This window comes from Zingiber officinale, unplaced genomic scaffold (genome assembly GCF_018446385.1).
Source record: "Zingiber officinale cultivar Zhangliang unplaced genomic scaffold, Zo_v1.1 ctg249, whole genome shotgun sequence".
NCBI classification, from domain to species: domain Eukaryota; kingdom Viridiplantae; phylum Streptophyta; class Magnoliopsida; order Zingiberales; family Zingiberaceae; genus Zingiber; species Zingiber officinale.
The window spans coordinates 316,765-337,241 of NW_024589920.1; the positions used below are offsets into that span (position 1 = coordinate 316,765).

General features: G+C 37.0%; 2 protein-coding genes across 4 annotated transcripts; one reads left to right on the forward strand and one right to left on the reverse strand.

The window, feature by feature from the left end:
• Positions 1-2,929: 2,929 nt before the first annotated feature.
• Positions 2,930-18,273, forward strand: LOC122037278 (histone acetyltransferase HAC1-like). Of its 3 annotated transcripts, XM_042596730.1 has the most exons (18): positions 2,930-3,416; positions 3,950-4,318; positions 5,605-5,713; positions 6,602-6,911; positions 6,984-7,475; positions 7,653-9,409; positions 11,096-11,392; positions 11,493-11,768; positions 13,656-13,784; positions 13,936-14,136; positions 14,282-14,424; positions 14,518-14,830; positions 15,031-15,170; positions 16,252-16,330; positions 16,483-16,872; positions 17,336-17,553; positions 17,654-17,774; positions 17,846-18,273. In XM_042596730.1, exons 2-17 carry the CDS (start codon positions 4,137-4,139, stop codon positions 17,766-17,768), a joined length of 5,151 nt encoding a protein of 1,716 aa, XP_042452664.1. In that variant the 5' UTR covers positions 2,930-3,416; positions 3,950-4,136; the 3' UTR covers positions 17,769-17,774; positions 17,846-18,273. The 3 variants fall into 3 exon arrangements, with proteins under 3 accessions (XP_042452664.1, XP_042452663.1, XP_042452665.1); XM_042596729.1 differs by having other exon boundaries at positions 17,654-18,273; XM_042596731.1 differs by having other exon boundaries at positions 7,833-9,409; positions 17,654-18,273.
• A 697-nt stretch (positions 18,274-18,970) lies between these two features.
• Positions 18,971-19,722, reverse strand: LOC122037262 (60S ribosomal protein L12-1-like). Its single transcript, XM_042596704.1, has one exon. The coding sequence runs from the start codon at positions 19,636-19,638 to the stop codon at positions 19,138-19,140; it is 501 nt and encodes a 166-aa protein (XP_042452638.1). The 5' UTR covers positions 19,639-19,722; the 3' UTR covers positions 18,971-19,137.
• Between the last annotated feature and the right edge of the window lie 755 nt (positions 19,723-20,477).

Below are 20,477 nucleotides of genomic sequence, written 5' to 3' on the forward strand. Positions count from 1 at the left end.
TTAGACATAAGGACATCAAAACATAACAAGATCTAACTTGACTTGGTTGATCACATCAAAACTATCATGGGGTATTAGCATAATTTTGGTCTTTCGTTTGAGGGGAGAATTTGTTAGTATCCTGGGGTAGTTTTGATGTGGTTAATCAAGTTTAGTTAGGTTCTGTCATATTTGATTCTTATGTCTAAGTGTGTAGGAGCTTAGGAACACAAGAAGTCGAGCGGAAAACATAGCTAGCGAGAAGTATGACACGACAAGGGAGTCGACAGGTTCGGTACATCTGAAGGACGAGATACTGCGGAAGAGTACACTGATGGACGAGAATGACGTGTACGACGTTCGAGGGATGAGAAGCCTGGAAGGAAGCTTGTTCGAGGAGAAGGTCGGAGTTGGGTTTGGGTGATCTCAACTCCGGTTAGCCGGAGAATCACCTACGCGAAGAACTACGCGAAGAGATCAACTTTGTGCTGAGTTGCCCTGTGGAAGGCACCTTCTATGGTTGGAAGGCGCCTTCGATAAACAGTACGAAGGTGCCTTCCAACCTTTGAAGATGCTTTTGCTAGCTATTAGCCGAGGATAAAGTTTTATCCTTGGCGGATAAAACTCTATCCGATGGAAGGTGCCTTGGACTTCATTGGAGGCGCCTTCAAGCTACATATAATTTATTCCAAGGATTATAAAAAAACTCCTAGACCTAGGAAATAATCATCAACTCTTATATTCATTTCCTAGCAACTTTCTGAACGTTAAACGAGTGTAAGAGGCTTCTCCGCCTTCAACTAAGGAGACTTTTTAGTGATTTTATTTGTCTTGGATTAACAACTATCTAGATTGTAACCAAGTAATTTTTTATCTCTTCTGTTTAGTTGTTAATTTATTTTAGTATATTTGTGCTACTAATTAGAGTTGAAAGATCGAGAAAGGTATATTTTATTTTTGTAGGCAATTCACCTCTTTCTTGTCGGCCCCGCTGCACTAACAGGATTGTTGAGATTTAATCAAAGTCCTACATTAGAAAGATTTGGAAAAGATCATAGGTTTAAAAAAATGTATGATCTTTCTATTGACATGAGACCTTTTGGGTAGAGCCCAAAAGCAAAGTCATGAGGGCTTAGGCCTAAAGTGAACAATATTATACTATTATGAAAATATGTGAATATCCTTTGGGTACAACATATAACCGACCCATCGTATGACCAATCAGATTTATGGGATTCAGCTCCCTGTTCAAATGTATAGAGCTCCTATCACATGAGGTCGGTTGGGTTTATAGGGCTTTGTTCTCGTTTCACATATGAATGCTCAAGGCAAATGCATAAGGCAATTCTCATTCTAAAACTGGTCGGACATATATTCGGTCGGGTTGTTTCGATCGGCTAAATATTTGCCCGGGTTGTCTTATGGAGACAACATTGGCAGAAAATCACACTAAACTATCAGAATAACAGCTATTTATCACAGAATATTCTAACAACCAATATTCTTTGTCATTTTATTATTGCGGAGATTATAAGAGGTGATATATAAGAAGGGGTTCTCTTTGTTGGCGAGGTACACTTGAATACGTTACATTACATTTTACTACGTTTAATCATGCACTCTTATTTTACTATTCGTCTTTTTTACTTTTCACTCGGCCATCGTATTGACTTGGGCGTCGGAAGGCTACGCTAGCAACTCTTTTCCTAGTTCTTGTCCTAAGATTCTATTTTATTTTTCGAGTGTGTGCAGAAAGGAGCCGAAAGGAATATCAGACGTCATCATTTTTCCCTAACAGAGTTAATCTCCCAGTCAATAGTAGAGTCAATTGTCCAGTATATCATCTCTAACGTTTTCAGACAGGATGAATCATATTTCTCATCTTGAAATACTCTTATTTTAATATTATTATTATTATGAAACACCTACTATTAATATAAATCAATTTAATTTGATCAAAAATATTACAGATAATGTACTTTTATATAATTTTTTTTAAAGAATTCGAGCAAAATTACTTAAAATAACAGAAATAGCTTAGTTTAACGCGTCATAATTTGGATGGAACCTGTATACACTGCGGCAGCTATCCCATGTCTTTGGCACCAGATCAAAATTTCCACGGTGACGAGTGAACTGCGGAACTGAGGTCACACTGGATTTATAGGTGAAGGTGAGTCGCTCACTTCTGTCGCCTCCGTCAGCCCGTCCCCATCCCCAGGCCAAACCCGAGCTCACTCGACCCTCTCAGCTAGTCCATGTCCTCCTCGGTCAGACTCTTGACTCCACTGATTGATCCTGTCTTCTCCTCGCCCTCCGCCGCCTTCTCCTTCGCTTCTACCACGACGCGCTGCCGCCTCTCCAGTGCCTGCCGCCGCCGCTTCTTCCATTTGAGCTCCATCTTCATTTCGCGCATCGATGTCTGCTTCGTTCAGGTGGGTCTCCCACTCCTCCTGGTCCTCCTTCGACACCGAGGCGAAGGAGCGACCGCTGAGCCATCCGCACGAGGCCGCGTTAGGCTTCATGGCTCGGAATTTCAGGGAATATATAAACGGCACATTGTGCGCCGACGCGTTTCAGACCGACGCCCGTGACAACGAATGCAGTCTGAAATAATTTTGCCTTATTAATTCATTCATTTATTATCATTATTTTTTGATAATTCAGATGTTCACTAAAAATTAATTCAAGATTGATTTTTAAAATTGAAATAACTAAAATCTTTTTCTGGGCATTAGGCATGAGATACCTGGACAGTGGACTGCCGTCGTTTCTATTCTTCATCATTGCAATTCAAACTGTGATGCGTTTAATTTAGCAGCACCATGCAAGATATTGCCCAATTAAAACGCACATAACGGAAGGGCACCCATTTCCACCCGAATTATTACCCGACTTGGCTACCTACCTCCCAACTCGAAGAAAACAAATAGGTATTAAACGGTTTGGCAAATCTGAGCGCAGGGCGTCGGGTAGACTGCTGGGGACGCGTATTGTTGCTCACGTGTTTGACGGCTAGGGAGATTGCCGTGGTCTCCGATCGGACCTCAAATCGGCGGTGGGCAAATGTCCCAAAAAGGAAAGACGGTGAATGAATTTGAGGTTTAAGAAATTGCTGATCGGAGGAGGAGCTTTCGTCCGAGCGTAGTTAAGTCGATTAATCTGGAAAGAGGGAGGAAGCGACCGCAGGAGGAAACGGAGAGGAAGAAAGCTCGCCGCGCGCGTCTGCATTATTTTCTCGAATTCCAAGAAAGGGATCGATAAGCAAGGTGCAGGCAGCTGCTCTTCGGATCGTCGATTAGCGTCCGGTGGGTTCTTCGACAAACAACCGTCCGGGGATTTGGGTTTCTCCCTCCGACTGCTGACGTCGGAGTGCGCCCCGCCGCTCTAGCTGCTGACGGCAGCATAAGGCAACCGGCGACCGTGGTCTCCCTAGGGTACGGTTTTCTTATTTCGTGGAGGTGTCTGGGTTATAATTGTTCTTTTAAGGTCTCCATTCAGCATTATTTTGATCTGATGCTGTGCTAGGGTTTGAGGAAAGTGGCTTCATTGTGAATTTTATCTGTCTCTCTTGTTCGTCGGTTTGGTGGACAGGAACGAATGATGTAAATTTTAGGACTTGCTCTCATTTAGATTCTACTGGAATTTATGATGTTTGTCCTCTTTCCTGCGCGTGAGGCGTTCGTGGCGTCAGCCACTTCCTGTGGGTTTTATTCTGTCCAATTTAGTGGTCATTTACTTTCCTCGCTACTTCATTCATTTCCTTGCATTACTAATTGTTGTTTGCATGAAAGGCTTACAATTATAGTCTTCAATTAAGCTTCAATCTTATGATTAGTGAGCTATGTGTTTTGTAACAAAATGATTTAGTTTTTGATCATTTGCAAGAAAATTCCACTTTTCAGTATTTGTTCATTTGGTTTGCTTAGTGAACTATTGAACCTTGCTAATTTGGCATCACCTTGGGCAGTAAACAGAAGCTTGATGGTCTGAACAGCATGCTGCTAACGACCTTTTCTCACCATGAGTTGGGTGTGATTCTTCCTCAGTGAAATCTTGAGCCTACCTTAGGTTGTACGCTGATTTATCCAGTTGTTGACAGCTATGCTTGCTGCTGGTAAATCTTGAGGAACATTGTACTAAAATTGTTTGGGAAGATGAATGCTCGTGCACATTTGCACGGGCAGATCTCTAATCAGATGTCTGCCCAAACTAGCACACAAATATCTGCTTCATCACAGCAGATTGGAAACTTAATGGTGCATCAAATGCAGAACCTTGGACCACGACCTGTGGATTCAGAACTTCAAAATGGTCGCGCTGCTATGCGGAGAAATATGTAAGCAAGTTGTTGTTTTGGAACTTCACTATTATCTGGTGATTTATCTGTGCACTCTTCATACCAAACATAACTTATGCTGATTGTCATTTATTAGCCTCATTGACTCAAATGATGTTCGTAGCCTAGAATAGGTGGTTCATTGGTGGAGACAAAAGAAAGCAGTCATTCTAAAGAACCCATTTAATTGCATCTAATTTAGATTATATCCTAGACCAGCCTATTCTCCAGATATTCACATCACTAGAGCTAGATGCATCTTCCATCCGTCTTGTTTAACTGTTTTAATTGGTTTTTCCATTGTCTATCTTTCAGTGTTGGCCTTCTCACTGCACAAAAGTTATCTTTACAAGATTAGACTTTCATTTTAGGAAAAGGACTTTGCATGTGATTCCAAATACAATTATGACAGTTACTTTCATACATTGTGGATGGTGATATATGATTGTCTGGAGAAATTTCATGGAAGCTCCTAGCATGTGTATGATGCATACAATAGCAACCAATATGAGATAATTAGCATTATGCATGGGTTGTACAGTAATTTTATGGTCTTCCCTAAACCTTGGTCTTCATATACCTAACAAAAGTGTCTTAAATTTATCGAAAACATTAATCATAAAGGAACGTGTCATCTATACTATCACAACTGTGTTAAATATTTAATGTAAACTCTGAAATAAGACACATTATTAGTGTCAACATGTGTATTATCTCCAAGCTTAACATGCTGTTTTGCTTCTTCATGGTGTTGCTAGACATATCTGTATCATTTTTGTTTCTGAAAGAAAGTTGACTTAAAATGTGAAGTAATTTTAGCTTTTCAACCATCTCACTCAGTAGCCTGGTTTGTTTATAGTTGTTTAACTTTGGTTCAGTGCATTAAAATATCTTGTGGCTTTATTTAATATTAATTGGACAAGAATTTCCTCTGAAGTATTTCTATTACCATGACAGTTTATTCTGTGTTACAGATTCATCTGTAATTGCACTGGTTTTTGATAGTGAGATGAAATTGCTAGGAACTTAGGAAGTATTAAATTAGTTTGTTGTTTGACTATTATGCATGCAACTTACATAGTTGGAACCGATCCAACTCGACCATTACATGCGTATGTATTAATGAAATATTCTAATTTATATCTTTTGAAGCGTATATCTCAACTTTATAATTTAATTGTATGATAAATGAAGTAATTCAATATTCTTGGCTTTGTTCATATACATTCTATCAAGACATATGGCTCTTGATTTATTTTGATGATACAAATTGTTTATTGTTACAGCTTCAATATTCTTCAAAAAAGAAACCAATCAAGTCCTGAGTGGTCCCCAAGGATACCTGAGCTTGTTATGCGTATTGAAGATCGTATCTTCAAGGATATTGCCGCAAGGGTACCTTTATTATTCTTCACACATTCTTTGCCTCTATAGGGACTCTTTTATAATCCAACCATTTCATTTATCTGATTGTTGAGTTATAAGGTTTCAAATCTTAAGTTTTGTTAGTTCTAACAATAGTTTGGGCAAAAACCAAAAGGACACCCCACCATATTTCTCGTACTGAAAATACCCTTATTCCAGCGTTGTTATACCGGCTATGAAGTAGCTGTAGCTGCTACAATGTATTAAAGTAAATCGTTTTTCTTTTTAGTTTAACTTGGTCAAAAATAGTGGTCGTTGCAACATTTTTATGGTGATTTTGACCATGTTGAAGCAATTTTGATTAAATTTAGGTAATTTTGATCAGGTTGGTAAAAAGTTTATTTTTCTATAAAAGTGCATTATGTATAGTATTTTTAAACAAGTTGGTAAAAAGTTTTTTACATATATAAAATTGCATTGTGCATTATGTATGGTATTTTTAAACAAGTTGAACAAGTTTATTTTAACACATTGTAGCAGATACTCTATGGTACAATGGCTCCGGAATAAGGGTATTTTTAGTATGAAAAATATGGTGGGGTGCTCTTTTGATTTTTTTTTTTAAAAGAGGCACCCTTTTAAAGATTTTGATAATTAGGGGCGTCCTTTCAATTTTTTGCTAACAGTTTTTCTTACAATTGTTGGGTAAATGAGAAATGACTGCAGGAGCTCTTCCACGGATTGTTCTGTTGTTCTCCTAATAATTCAGAATAAAATCATGAGGGTGTCTAAGGGCACACTCCTATCTTTTTTCTTAAATAGAACAATGATTTTTTAAGGCAACATTAAAACAATAGTTGTTTCAGCTTTGATACTCATTCTTTGTTAGACAATCTAAGGCATAACTTTACTGATCAGGAAGTCTATTTGAGTTTAGCGATGGAAGCATCAGAGCAATGCCTATACCCTATTGTGAAGCGTGTCCTTAACAACTTTCTATCATCACATCATAATGCATCGTTATCTTCAGTCAGTATGATTCCTACGCCTGGTATGTCAAGCAGTGGAAGCAACAATAGTGGACTTTCAGTTAAGTCAGATCATCCTACATTTTCCACCAGCAATACCAATGTTGTACCTCAAACTATTTCAAGTACTGTCAGCTTACCATCAACTGCACATGGTCCAACTGATAATGGAAATAATACATCTTCAAATGCCTCAGATGGTGACTTTTCTCCAACAATGTCTTATAATTAAGCTATGAGGTTTGCTGTGGACTCATTGTGTTCATGTGCAGGAACAATTTCTAATGGCTACCAGTTTCAATCATCCAACTTTGCTCTAGCTTCTGGTAGTATAATGTCTTCCATTCCTTCAACTAATGTACCAAGACAATTTAGTCAAATGATACCAACACCAGGATTTAATAGTCAGCGGACTGTATCTGCAAATTTTGAATGTTCTAATGGAGGATTATCTAGCACTGAATTTAATATGTCTCCACAATCTCTGCAGCTTAAGAAATATGTGGAAAGTCAAAATATCCACACATTGCATAATCTTGGTTCTCAAATAGGGGCTGGAATGAGGTCCAATATTCTTCAAAATGGTTCCCCTTGTGGATTATCTAATGGACTTGCAAACGATGCATTGGGATTTATTGGGAACAACATACAACAAAGTGGCCCTGCAGCCTCTGAGGGTTTCCAAAGCCCAATTCCTTATTCTAGTTCCTCAAAGTCACTATATCAGAATTTGGATCAGCAACATCACCAATCACGGATGCCAAGTAATGTTCGTGCTTTCATCAATACCAGTGCAATTCATGCCTCTAGTTTTTTTCTCATGTAGTTTGTTTCCATTGAACATATGATGGTTTTTTTCCCTTTGTCACATGCTTCATCTTGTCTATTACTTTCATTAGTAGTCTTACCACATTGCGAGGATATAATTCTGTTTTATACAGCATCAATGTCACGGCAAGGGCTACCTGTCCTGAGCAGTAGTTATACAGTGAATACGGACAATATATCTCATTCTCAGACCTTTCATGAACGGGATTCCTCTAGCTTATCTTCTATAAGTAACATAAATTCTGTTATGGATCAGTCAAGAACAAACCAAGGATTACTCAACCATCATGCAGGTTTTCATGCGGTGCAACTTCCTCTTGATGACAAACCTCAATTGCTTGTTGATCAATCTGTCAAAATGAATTATCAATCAACTCATTCTATTGGAGTAAATCTTCTTCAGTCGCAACAGGATGTGCAACAGTCTAATCAAACTTGTGCACAAATTGTTCAGAGCCAACATCAGTTACTGCAAAAGCATCAACAAAACATGCAGAACCAACATCAACTGATACCGAAGAATGACCCTTTGAGACAGTCCTCATTAGCCTCACATTTTGGTGAGCAATTAATATTGAATGTCACCTGTTCGAACACATTTTTCCCATCAGCCACTCAACAAGTCCACCCTCCAGATTTACAGACCCAGTACCAGCAACATTATTCTGCTGAAGTTCAAGATAAAAGTGTTCAAGTTTTAGGTCCTTTGCCCAACTCTAAAGATTTTAGTGTTTCGATTTCAAAGGATTCTCAGCAGCTGTTGCACTCACACCAGCAGCTTAATGGATTTTCTAACAACTTTAGTTGTGTATCTAGTGGATCACAAGTGGAGGAACTCCTGCAGTTTCAGTGTCATCCTCAACCAATTCAGCAACCCAAGGCCACAGATAAATTATCATTCCAACAAATCCAGGAAGAGCTTCATCAAAGATTGTCTGGGCAAAACAAAGCTCAACAACCTCTTTGCTCTGCTCGAGAATTAGATACTGCAAACAGAGAATATATGAAGCAACCAAACTATTTAAAACAACAGAGATGGTTGTTGTTTCTACATCATGCTCGCAGGTGCCCCTCGAAAAAGGGAATGTGCAAAGAAGCTAACTGTGTGAAAGCTCAGGAGTTGATTATGCATATGGATACCTGTAGCAGTGATCTGTGCAAATTTCCTCGTTGTTTTCCATCTAGAAAACTTGTCAAGCATATTTGTAAGTGTACAGCAGGTGATTGTCCTGTCTGCATTCCTGTACGTGATCGGATAGCTCAAAATTATAAGGTACATTCCCATGCATTGGCTGAGATATGTCTGTTGTCTGAAATAAAAAGAGATGCTGATGGAATGAAAGCAGAGATAGCGCCTTCTGAAGTTTCTCAGAACAATCAACCAGTATCTAAGCGGATCAAGATCGAACACATATCACCTATTTTTCCTAACACTGAATCTACCTTAATCCCTGTCACTCCTGGAAATCAACATTATGACTTCTGGGAGGTGCAAGACTCAGAGTGTAAACAAAAGATTTTTGCTAACTCTGACCTCAATGTGAAGATGGATGAGCCTTTTGGTAGTGGGCAGGAAAAATTGCCCGTATTTGACAGTACTATTAAGGAGAGTGTAATTTTGACTGGCTGCGAAAAGAATCCTAATGTTTCTAGAACTGTTGGCTCTTGTGTCCATCAAGAAGGTACTGCAGATGATAAATTGTTGAATCATGCTGCTGCAGAAATCAACCAGGACTTAGCTAACCAACCAACTGATCAAGTAACTGGAAAATCAGGGAAGCCAAAGATACAAGGTGTTTCGTTGATTGAATTGTTCACTCCTAAGCAAATTAAGGAGCATATAATTGGTCTGAGGCAATGGGTTGGCCAGGTTAGGTTTTGGCACTGTATTTTTCTTCTACTTTATGCTATCTTTACATCATATTTATGATATTTCCAATCTTTATAGATGTCAATTTTTCTGAATCTTCTACCCAGATTTTCGTACAAATTACTTTCTTAGATTAACAATTTCCCTTTCTCTTCACTTAATTTTGTCTTGTGTCAGTTCAGTTAATAAGATATTACTAATGATTTAGGTTTGTACAGAGCTCAATGGATGTATAGGATCCATGTGACCTACCCCCTGAAAAGTTGAGACAAATAGGAGTGAATGATGTTCATAATAATGATCATTTCAGTTGATAAGTTGTTATTTGTTAAAACCTACATTGTTGAACATTCGGTACGTTCATGATGAACTTTTCTACATCTGTATTGCTACTTAATTACTTTGATCCACTAAACATTTGGTTCAAAATTCATGAAAAGCAGTCCTTTTATCAATATAATATCATTTTGGTATTTCTTACATCAAGTAATCCTAATATGAAACAGTAGAAAATGTGTTTGAATCCAAGTGTTCATTAATTTCAAATGTCAGTGAAAATTTTCAAATGTCAGTTGGTACCACTGTGGTATTATAACCAAAGTTTCCTACTTGTGCTCAATCATCTGGCTCAGAGTTTTCTCATGCGGATAAACAATCTTGGTTGGCATTCATCCACCTATTCTGATCAACAATACTGCCATGACTCCTAAACCCCTTAGTTCCATCCTAAAATGTCTGGTTCACTAGTAAAAAATAAAATTAGTTTAATGTTTAATCTGGATTGAAAAATTTAATGAACGTAGATAAAAGAGTATGGAATTGAGTAAATTTGTAACTCAATTGTGTGGAGGAATATATTTTTATAAAAATTTATTAGAAAATATGGTGGAAACCTAGGTGCATAATCATGTCGGATACTAGCATCCAAGTCCAAGAAAATTGTGTCGAAACAATGAAACTGTTGATATAAGTAAACAAGCTGGCTACAGCTTGAAGAATTAGTTCTTCTTTCAGTAGTAAAAAAAATTAAATTGTTTGGCCCACTTAATGCTGCAGTTAATTTCAACATACCCACATTGGCATGCTGTGCCATAAGTAAAGCAAGCTCTTTATCTTTGGTAGAAGGCATATGTTTCTTAAGACTCATGAAGAAAGAATTGGAACTTTGTGACATTTGAATGTGTACATTTTTTTCATGATGGTTTGGCAAGCATTTCGCTATTGTTCTAGGGAGTCAATAATGTTGTTGCAACTTGGAATGGTGCAGGAAAGACAGCCAACTTGACTTGTGTTTTACCTTTTAGATTCTCTTGATTGGTATATCATTTTTTGAATGAATACTTTAAATGTTGCATAAAGCTTTTTAATCAAAATATAGGAATCCTATCCTTGTGAGGTTAAGATATTTCAGCAGTCACATGGATTTTTTCCGTTAGACTCAATTTAAACATGGCAGTTGATGAACTTGAATGCAGTGGTGACATATAGGTAAGTTAGGTACTTAAGGAATAACAATGATTATGCATATTATTGTCATATAATAGCTAGTGTAGATAACTATTGTTTACTACATATGGTTAGAGACCATATTTAAATTAATATGGGAACACATTATCTTTTTTATCAACTAAATTCAAGTTTTTCAAGGATGATTATGATGTAGTTTTGTGCTTTCTATTTTCTCAGAGTAAGGCCAAAGCTGAGAAGAATCAAGCGATGGAACGGTCAATGACTGAGAATTCTTGCCAACTTTGTGCAGTGGAAAAACTCAATTTTGAACCCCCTCCAATCTATTGTTCCCCATGTGGCGCCCGAATAAAGAAAAATGCACAGTATTATACAGTTGGAAGTGGTGATGCACGGCAATACTTTTGTATCCCATGTTATAATGATGCTCGTGGTGACACTATAGAAGCTGAAGGATCTGTATTTGCAAAGGCAAAGCTTGAAAAGAAGAGAAATGATGAGGAAACGGAAGAATGGGTAACTGTTTTATTTCTGCCTTTAATTTTCCGTATTCTCTCTTACCTGTCTTAAATCCTACCATGTATAAATTCTTATAAAAGCCATTATCCTGTTGTAGTGGGTGCAATGTGATAAATGTGAAACTTGGCAACATCAAATATGTGCTCTATTCAATGGCAGAAGAAATGATGGAGAAGCAGAATACACTTGCCCTAATTGCTATATGGAGGAAATAGAGAGAGGTGAGCGCAAGCCCTTACCACAGAGTGCTGTTCTTGGTGCAAAGGATTTGCCAAGAACTATCCTCAGTGATCATATAGAACAAAGGCTTTTCAAACGGCTGAAACATGAGAGACAAGAAAGAGCCAAGCAGCAGGGAAAATTTTTTGATGAGGTGAGTGGGATAGTTGTTTTTATTTCAAACAAAAATTGTAGTCAGAACTGAGTTTCTAGTTATGAAAAAATTATTTTGGGAAGTACATCCAAAACCGTTGTTGATATATTTTTAGTTGAAGTTTGCATATGTTCCCAAAAGAATAGCCATTTGATCAAACAGCATCCATTGATTATTAGACGGTGACTCTGTATGGCTGTTATACTTGATCAGCAGAGTTCTTTTCTCTCTTGTTCTCAGTTCAATAGGTATATATTATTTTCCTAGATCTGATATATCAATGTATTTCAATATTTTTTTCTTTCACACAGTTGGTAGACATGCTTCACTCCTATTTAACTATACTTTTGTGCAACAATGAAACTTTTGGAACTCCTAGTATGTTATTGTGCGATATGATATCTTCATCAGTTTGATATCCTCTATGTGATTAGATTGGAAGCAATAGTTAAACATGACTCCTTTATTTTCAGGTTAAAATGATCCTCCTGCTTTATGACCTAACTTATTTAAATCAATCCTAAACCCACAAATTTTCAAGAATCTAAACTTGTTCTGTGTTGGTTGTTGCAACATCTTAATTAACAATAAAAATAAATAAAAATGTTAAAAAATTATGAATAATAAAAAAATAAATCAAAATTTAAAATGCTGATTCTTAAATACTTTTGGGAATTCTTTAAATTATTTAATAATATTTTCCAGCTATTTATGGGTAGTTTAAAAAAAAATTACATTCAAAATTCATAAAAAAGGTTGGTTAATGCCCATGTTAGGTCAACACACCATGTACATGAGTCATGCTAGGCCCGACAAGCCGGTCCTACTTAACTAGACTCATTGACCAAGTATGGCTCAACTCATACTTGAAATGGCTCAAGTTTTTATGTCCCATTTCTTCTGGGGGGTTGTGCACCCAAGGCCCGACATGATCCTCTGAGTGGACTTGTTTTGAGCATGGCAAGATCCATTTTGATCGAATTGTGCCATGCATATTGAGTTATAGGCAAATGAATACACTTAACACTAGGTTTGGGGGTCAATGGTTTATTATGAGGGTGGATTGGTGGCTTTTGGAATTAACAAGGATTATGAGAGGTGGATGCCATTTGGTTGGCAGGAAATCAATTATCATGTTCTAGAACAAAGTTGAGCTTTGATACCACTTGACCATGTACCTCAGTTAGCGATACTCATGCCCTTATAACTGATCTCTCAAGGGAGAAATATTCTCCAAAATAAAATTCTATGATTGTTAGATTGTATAGAACAATGGCTGAAAGCCTTTTTGTGTGTGTTACAATGACCTAGTCTCACTAAGACTAGGGTAAAATTAGATTAGGTATACTAGAACTCTGAACTAGTAAACATTCAAGTAAAATAAAATTATTTTAGATCTCCAAAATCAAAATAAAATAAAGTTTCAGACTCATGGCCATTTTTTTATTATTATGAGACTGATTTTGTTTACTTGTCATTTTTTTTTCAAGAATAATCTACTTGTCAATATTTAAATAACCCAAGATGGAAGCGTAAATAGGTCGGTTAACACTGAGGAATGCTAGTCAAGTTGTTACAACCCATCATGTTGACCAGAGAGTCACACAGAGTCTATCCTGGTCGCTATCCGGTTAATAAGAACACAATTTTGTATGCTGGGTTTCCTCTCCATGAGGGGCAGACCAAGATAAGAGCATAGGCTTTCTCTTCCTAGATATTTCTGTTTCATTATCTTAATATACTTTAGTTTTTAGTTTCATGGGCAATATTTCTGTTTAAATGCCAGCAAGATTTCTTTTAATACTATGCCATTCTTTTAATTCCTTTGGTGTGAAGATGTCTGTTTACTGTAGCTTGAATTATTACTTTTCTTATTTGATATTTCAGGTGCCAGGGGTAGAGAAGCTAGTAGTTAGAGTTGTATCATCTGTTGACAAAAAATTGGAGGTAAAACAGCGATTTCTAGAAATGTTTCAGGAGGAAAATTACCCTAGAGAATTTCCATATAAATCCAAGGTACAAAATCTGACCACTTCAACACTGAATTTCTTCCTTTTTTTCTCATGCTAAACAAGAGTTCAAATCAGTTTCCAATAAGTATAAACAGTAGATTAAGCATAGGACAGGATTTTTTTGCAAATTCTAAGCTAATTTGTTTTTTTTCTAGGCTATACTGTTATTTCAGAAGATAGAAGGCGTAGAAGTATGCTTATTTGGCATGTACGTTCAAGAATTTGGTTCTGATTCCCCTTTCCCCAACCAGCGACGTGTATATCTTTCTTATTTAGATTCTGTGAAGTACTTCAGGCCTGAAATCAAAACAGTGTCTGGAGAAGCTCTACGTACATTTGTTTATCATGAAATTCTGGTACACTCGCATAAGTACCCTTTCATTTTACTTTCATCTTTTCTTGAATTTAAAAAAAAAAAAAAAATCTAAAAGCAACCCTATTGTTTTGTCATTTCAAATTATTTTGTGATCTATGACGTGTTTTTATTATGGTTCTCTACAGATTGGATATCTTGAATATTGCAAGAAACGTGGATTTACTAGCTGTTACATTTGGGCTTGTCCTCCTTTAAAGGGAGAAGATTATATACTGTACTGCCATCCTGAGATTCAGAAGACACCTAAATCTGACAAACTGAGGGAGTGGTAAAACTTGGAAATTATTCTATTTATTCTTTATTTTTCAGATAATGTTGCTGCACCACATTGTTTATTTATTTTCTATTTTGACCTTATCAGGTACTTATCTATGCTCCGAAAAGCTGCAAAGGAGAATATTGTTGTTGATCTGACGAATTTGTATGATCATTTCTTTGTAACCACCGGGGAGTGCAAGGCCAAAGTAACTGCAGCACGTTTGCCATATTTTGATGGAGATTATTGTCCTGGTGCAGCTGAGGATATCATCAATCAACTTCGTCAAGACGAAGATGGTAGAAAACAAATGAAGAAAGGAAAAAACAAGATGACACTTACAAAAAGGGCCTTGAAAGCTGCTGGTCATACTGATCTCTCTGGAAACACCTCGAAGGATGCTTTGTTGATGCAAAAGGTATTCTTTTGTTCTCAATAGGGTGTTCTACCATTTGGTTAGTGGTTACTGCAGAATTTTTAATTCAGAACTTACAATATATATTTTTAACTATGATTTCCTTTATAATTGATCACTAGTCTTTGTTTATTTCTTAGACAGTTATTTCCATTAGTAAATCCATACATCCAGTTTTTTCAATGATTTTTTGCTCTGCACAGCTTGGCGAAACCATATCCCCTATGAAAGAAGATTTTATAATGGTTCACTTGCAGCATAGTTGCACACATTGTCGCATCCTAATGGTATCTGGGACACGATGGGTTTGTAATCAATGCAAAAACTTCCAACTTTGCGACAAGTAAGTTCTTTTTTAAAAAGTAAGGAATCTTATATCTTCTTTGACGAGTAGCATATATTTAATCAAAATCAAAGAAAGAATTGCAAAAACAATTGCCCGCTTCATAAGGAGATGGAATTGATCTAGATTCTAGAATATATATAATATATACACATACATGTGTGTATGTGTGTGTGTTCTCTCCCTTGTGTGCTTAAGAATATATGCTGCTAGGAGTATGTGCTCCCATTTCCTTGCATTGTGTCTATTGATGGTTTGGAAGATGCTTTTTTATTCTAATATGGACAAGTAATTTCTACCTCAGTATTCTTGTCATCTGATGTAGTTCGTTTGCAAAAGCTTTGCTCTCCTTACAAAGAATATTTGTGAAACAAGGTATTACAAATTGCAACTGTTGTATTTCAACCAGCAGAATTATAAGAGGTCTTTCTGTTCAAATTCATAATGTTCATTAAGATATATTATGTTTGTTTCCTGCACCTTTTTCTACTAGTTTGCATTGGGACTCGTCTTAATAATTGTGAAATTGAGTATTCTTTGTTCCGTGATGACCGAAATCTCAAGCACAATATTGTAATTTCAGAAAGGAAGCTGGCCTTTAAGGTTCATATGCATTTTCTTCCAGAAGCGTGTAGTAGTTTCATAAAAGGTTTGAAAGATGCTTCTTTCAAAAAAGGGTAAAAGAGGACAAGAAAAAGAGAATTCTGGTCTCTCAACTGGTTTTCATACTATTGTATATGCTCATGCATCAGCTTTGATACTTGGATTCTATGTACCCTTTGTACATATGCCTGCTACCAATACATTGGTTGACACCTGACACACCTGTTGAGCACATGTAAACATTTTCTATGCAGTTTTTGAAATAATTATAATAAATAATGAAAGGTTCGTACTTGAGTCAATGCAGTTTATTGAAAATATTATGAAGTTGAAAGGGAAAATTAAATTGTGGTTAGAATTATTCCCAGTCGAAAAATTAATAATGAACTTTTTCAATCTGCACAAATATCCATAAGCAGTTTGTTAAAGGAGGCAAAAATGTTGGATCTCGAGGCTGATTGGTTCCTAAGTCTTGCAGGTGTTATGAAGTTGAAGGAAAGGTAGATCAAAGAGAAAGGCATCCTACTAATAGTAGGGAAAAGCATATGCTATATCCAGTGAGTTCTTGTAACAGAAGACATTTCTCAGTCTTATCTTTCTTCTGTGTGGGTTCACTTAACGTCAGAGACATGCATATTTACATGTCTTAGTATTTGTGTTATTTTTTTATCATCAAAATTGTGACCATTGGCACATACATCCTCCATAGGTTGAAATTAGGGACGTTGCTGAGGATACGAAGGATAAAGATGATATACTAGAAAGTGAATTTTTTGACACTAGGCAGGCATTTCTGAGTCTTTGTCAAGGAAATCACTATCAGTATGATACTCTGCGCCGTGCTAAGCATTCATCAATGATGATCTTATATCACCTCCATAATCCTACTGCACCTGCATTTGTGACCACATGCCACGTTTGCTATCATGATATTGAAACTGGTCAGGGCTGGCGATGTGAAATTTGTCCAGATTTTGATGTATGCAATGCTTGCTATCAGAAGGGTGGCATTGACCATCCTCATAAGTTGACTAATCATCCAACAAATGCTGAACGCGATGCACAAAACAAAGAAGCTCGAGCAAAGCGAGTTTCACAGGTACTTTTGGAGTTTACTCAAAACCTTTTAAGCAAAATGTCTGATATTAGTGAACTCGACTCATTTGCATTCTTGTTTATTGCCAGTAATGTGGCAAATGTGGATCATAACAATAATTTCATAGTTATGGGCTGCATATACACTTTTCTGTTTCTGCGAGTGCTAATAGACTTCACTATCCTTTTTCAATGCTTAAAAATGGAAGCAAATATTAGACTATGAGATTATGTTTGGCATCCTAAACCTAGCATATTCGTTTCCACTTGGCAAGGGAATTCTAACCTAGTTTGATCTTTGAAGGCATACATTACGCTGCTTATTATTTATGACGAATATCTATACTCAACATGTTTTCTATATTTACAGTAATGCAAGACTGGTCTTAAGTTTTCAATTACTAAAATTTTGCTTATAATTTGTCGTTAGTAAATATCATGCTGACTGAATGTCTTTTATGTTGCAGCTTCGGAAAATGCTTGATCTTTTGGTCCATGCTTCCCAGTGTCGATCTCCACAGTGCCAATATCCAAACTGCCGAAAAGTTAAAGGCCTTTTTCGTCATGGTCTTCAATGTAAGACGCGTGCTTCAGGTGGTTGTGTTTTATGCAAGAGGATGTGGTATCTCCTCCAATTGCATGCTCGTGCATGTAAAGAGTCAGCATGCACTGTACCTCGATGCAGGTATTCTCATTACTCAGTATATGTATTATCCCGACTTTTCATGTTTTTTTTCAAGCAAAAAATAAAAAATAACAGAACAAAACCCGCTTTCTTTTTCCAGAGATCTGAGGGAACACTTTAGAAGATTGCAGCAGCAATCTGATTCCCGGCGTAGGGCTGCAGTGATGGAGATGATGAGACAGCGTGCAGCTGAGGTTGCTGCAAACTCCGGATAACAAACTGTAAAAAGAGGATTTTGTTAACTCCTTTATATTTCATTCCATTTATTGAACAATGCTGTATGGATTGGCAGTCAGCAGGGTTTCGGCAAATCTGAATCAGATCAATGAAACAATGGCATGATACGATCAGCTTGTACAAAATGGCTCTCCCACCTCATCTGCTGTATCTGTTGCATGTTCAGTACGGCGCTAACAGATCCTGACAACATCCCAAATTTATTGGTCGATCTAAGCTGCTGGAGGTGGTACTTTGATTTGTCATGCAGCAGCTAGCTCGTCATCTTCCACGGATGGTGGTTGTATTATAGGTGTTGTTGTAATTCACCTTTTCTAGCTCTAAAATAATCATATTTAGTTTCGAAATTTTGTGCCTAATTGGAGGGTTTAGAGAGAAATGGGGATGAACGGATCTTGCACTTGTTTGTGCCCGCCCCTTTTGTACAGATGTATTGCCACTTGAAAAATGAAATAAGAGGGAATCTCCTTGTCCTCTTTTACAGTCTTTGGCTTGAAGGTGATAATTCTCCTCTACAAAATTATTAATCTGTACCTGATCGAATAAAAATAAAATTTATAAATTAAATCATATTTACCAACTTGAACCCGTTCTAAACGGATCCTCAATCAAAACTAATTATAATATGAAAATTTCCAAAATAGGATTTCCAAAATAGTATTTGGTGTAAAAGTAGCATTTGATTTAACCAGCCAATAATGGTCATTGGCGTTCAAAAGCCTGTGCTCTAGAGCTACCAGGTCGGTATGATACTATGAGTCGATTTTAAGCGTGCGCAGGTGGATTCTTTCTTGGCACTATGCTTTTAACTTTAGTTTGGCCAATTTTCTCTCGCGACATTTAATTAGCAAGTTGTGACCCAAATTGAACTTGATGGATTGTTTAAAATTGAGTTACTTTATAAACAGATGATTAATTTGTATCGCCTAAATGCATATTCCAGGAATATGGTGGAAATTCACGGCAGTAACAAAGAATCAAGAGGAAAGTGTCGGATAAAGGATGCTGATAATTTACGGGAGAAGAGGAGAGAAGAATTTCTGAGAAGGAAATCATGAATAGCAACTAATTCATGGAAACCAATTTTCATCTTCGAGAGCGAACAAACTTCAGTGATCACACATAGCATCATCCTTCTCTATTTCGCTATCACAATCCACAAATCATTAACACGGATCCATGAGCCACAAATAAGCATAAACCTGACAATATAGATTTATCGAGAATACAAAATGTTTCGATTGCAAATATAACTGCTGAGATTCTCGCCGATAACCAGATCAAATACGACAAAACTACTTTAGCGATTTAAAGCAAAATGATCATAAATGTAAAAATAACCTAGAATTACTCAAGAGGAACCTCTACTTCACCATCGGAGATCTCCTGCTGAAGGTCCTTGGGGTCCTTGCCGTCGACGGTGCAGCCTACGGACACGCAAGTTCCGAGAATCTCCTTGACGGTGCCGGAGAGGTCCTTGGCCATGGACCTGGGGCGCATCACCCTGGCGATCTCGATAACATCGTCCAGTGAGATATTTCCGTTATGCTTGATGTTCTTGGTCTTCTTGCGGTCGCGCTCGGGCTCCTTGAGGGCCTTGATGACGAGGGCCGCGGCGGAGGGGACGACGGCGACTTTGGCCTGGCGATTCTGGACGGTGAGCTTGACCGTGACTCGAAGGCCCTTCCAGTCTTTGGCCGTCTCCTTGGCTATGTCCTCTCCGATCTTCTTCGGGGAGAGACCCAAAGGGCCGATCTTCGGCGCGAGAGAGCTGGCTGCCCCGACCTCACCACCGGTGACGCGCACGAACACTTCGACGATCTGGGTCGGGTCCAACTTGGGCGGCATCTCGGCGGCGGCGGTAGCGGCCCGAGGTGGATGGAGTGGGAATTGATGTTAGGGTTTAGCAGTCGAATCGGGAAGGAGAGGGGCGAGTATTTATAGAATTTACCTTGTCGGTCCAGTTCAAGTTTTGAACCCGGTTCACACTTCAGATTCACGGCAACACTGACAGTCTGACCGGTCCAATTTATTAAGGAAAATAAACAGTTCGGTTTTATGCCCTGCAAGGCAATTCTCAATTTATTTATTTTTATTTAATATTTTGAAAAAAAAATTCGCAATATTAATTGCTAGACATTAATAAACACCATTTATATGACTCAATTTAATTAAAATATTAATATACAATCAGTATATTGATTGGCACAAATTAACTCATTTATAAAAAAATATTTATTTCTATATTATATTGCTTAATTGTTTAAAAGGTAATTAATGTCACCACTTACAAATTTTTTAATAAATATAAAATTAATTTATGTTATTTGATATTTTTATATAATTAATTAATTTGCTTATAATATGGACATATCATCCATACTTACTATTTTTTTTTTTTTTTTTTTTTAAACATAACATTAAAAGTGATCACTGGATAAGGATAGGGTGAATTAATTGTTTAATCTATAGTTAATAATTCTATTATATATCTCAAAATAATAAATTTATTATATACTATATAAAGTGAAGTAAAGTTTCACACTGATATATATTTTTTAATCAAAAGACATTCATTGTTAACATTATAAGAAATCTATTACGACAATAAATTCTACCAAAAACCTATTAATGGTCCATGCCAATACATGATAGGTTATCATTTTACTCATAATTTATATCACATT

Bases quoted from the DNA above. Each gene is read 5' to 3' on its own strand.
- LOC122037278 (XM_042596729.1), top strand. From the start codon at position 4,137: ATGAATGCTCGTGCACATTTGCACGGGCAGATCTCTAATCAGATGTCT. The intron at 4,319-5,604 runs GTAAGCAAGTTG...TTATTGTTACAG, and splicing joins GCTGCTATGCGGAGAAATAT to CTTCAATATTCTTCAAAAAA. The intron at 11,393-11,492 runs GTAACTGTTTTA...ATCCTGTTGTAG, and splicing joins ATGAGGAAACGGAAGAATGG to TGGGTGCAATGTGATAAATG.
- LOC122037262 (XM_042596704.1), bottom strand. From the start codon at position 19,638: ATGCCGCCCAAGTTGGACCCGACCCAGATCGTCGAAGTGTTCGTGCGC.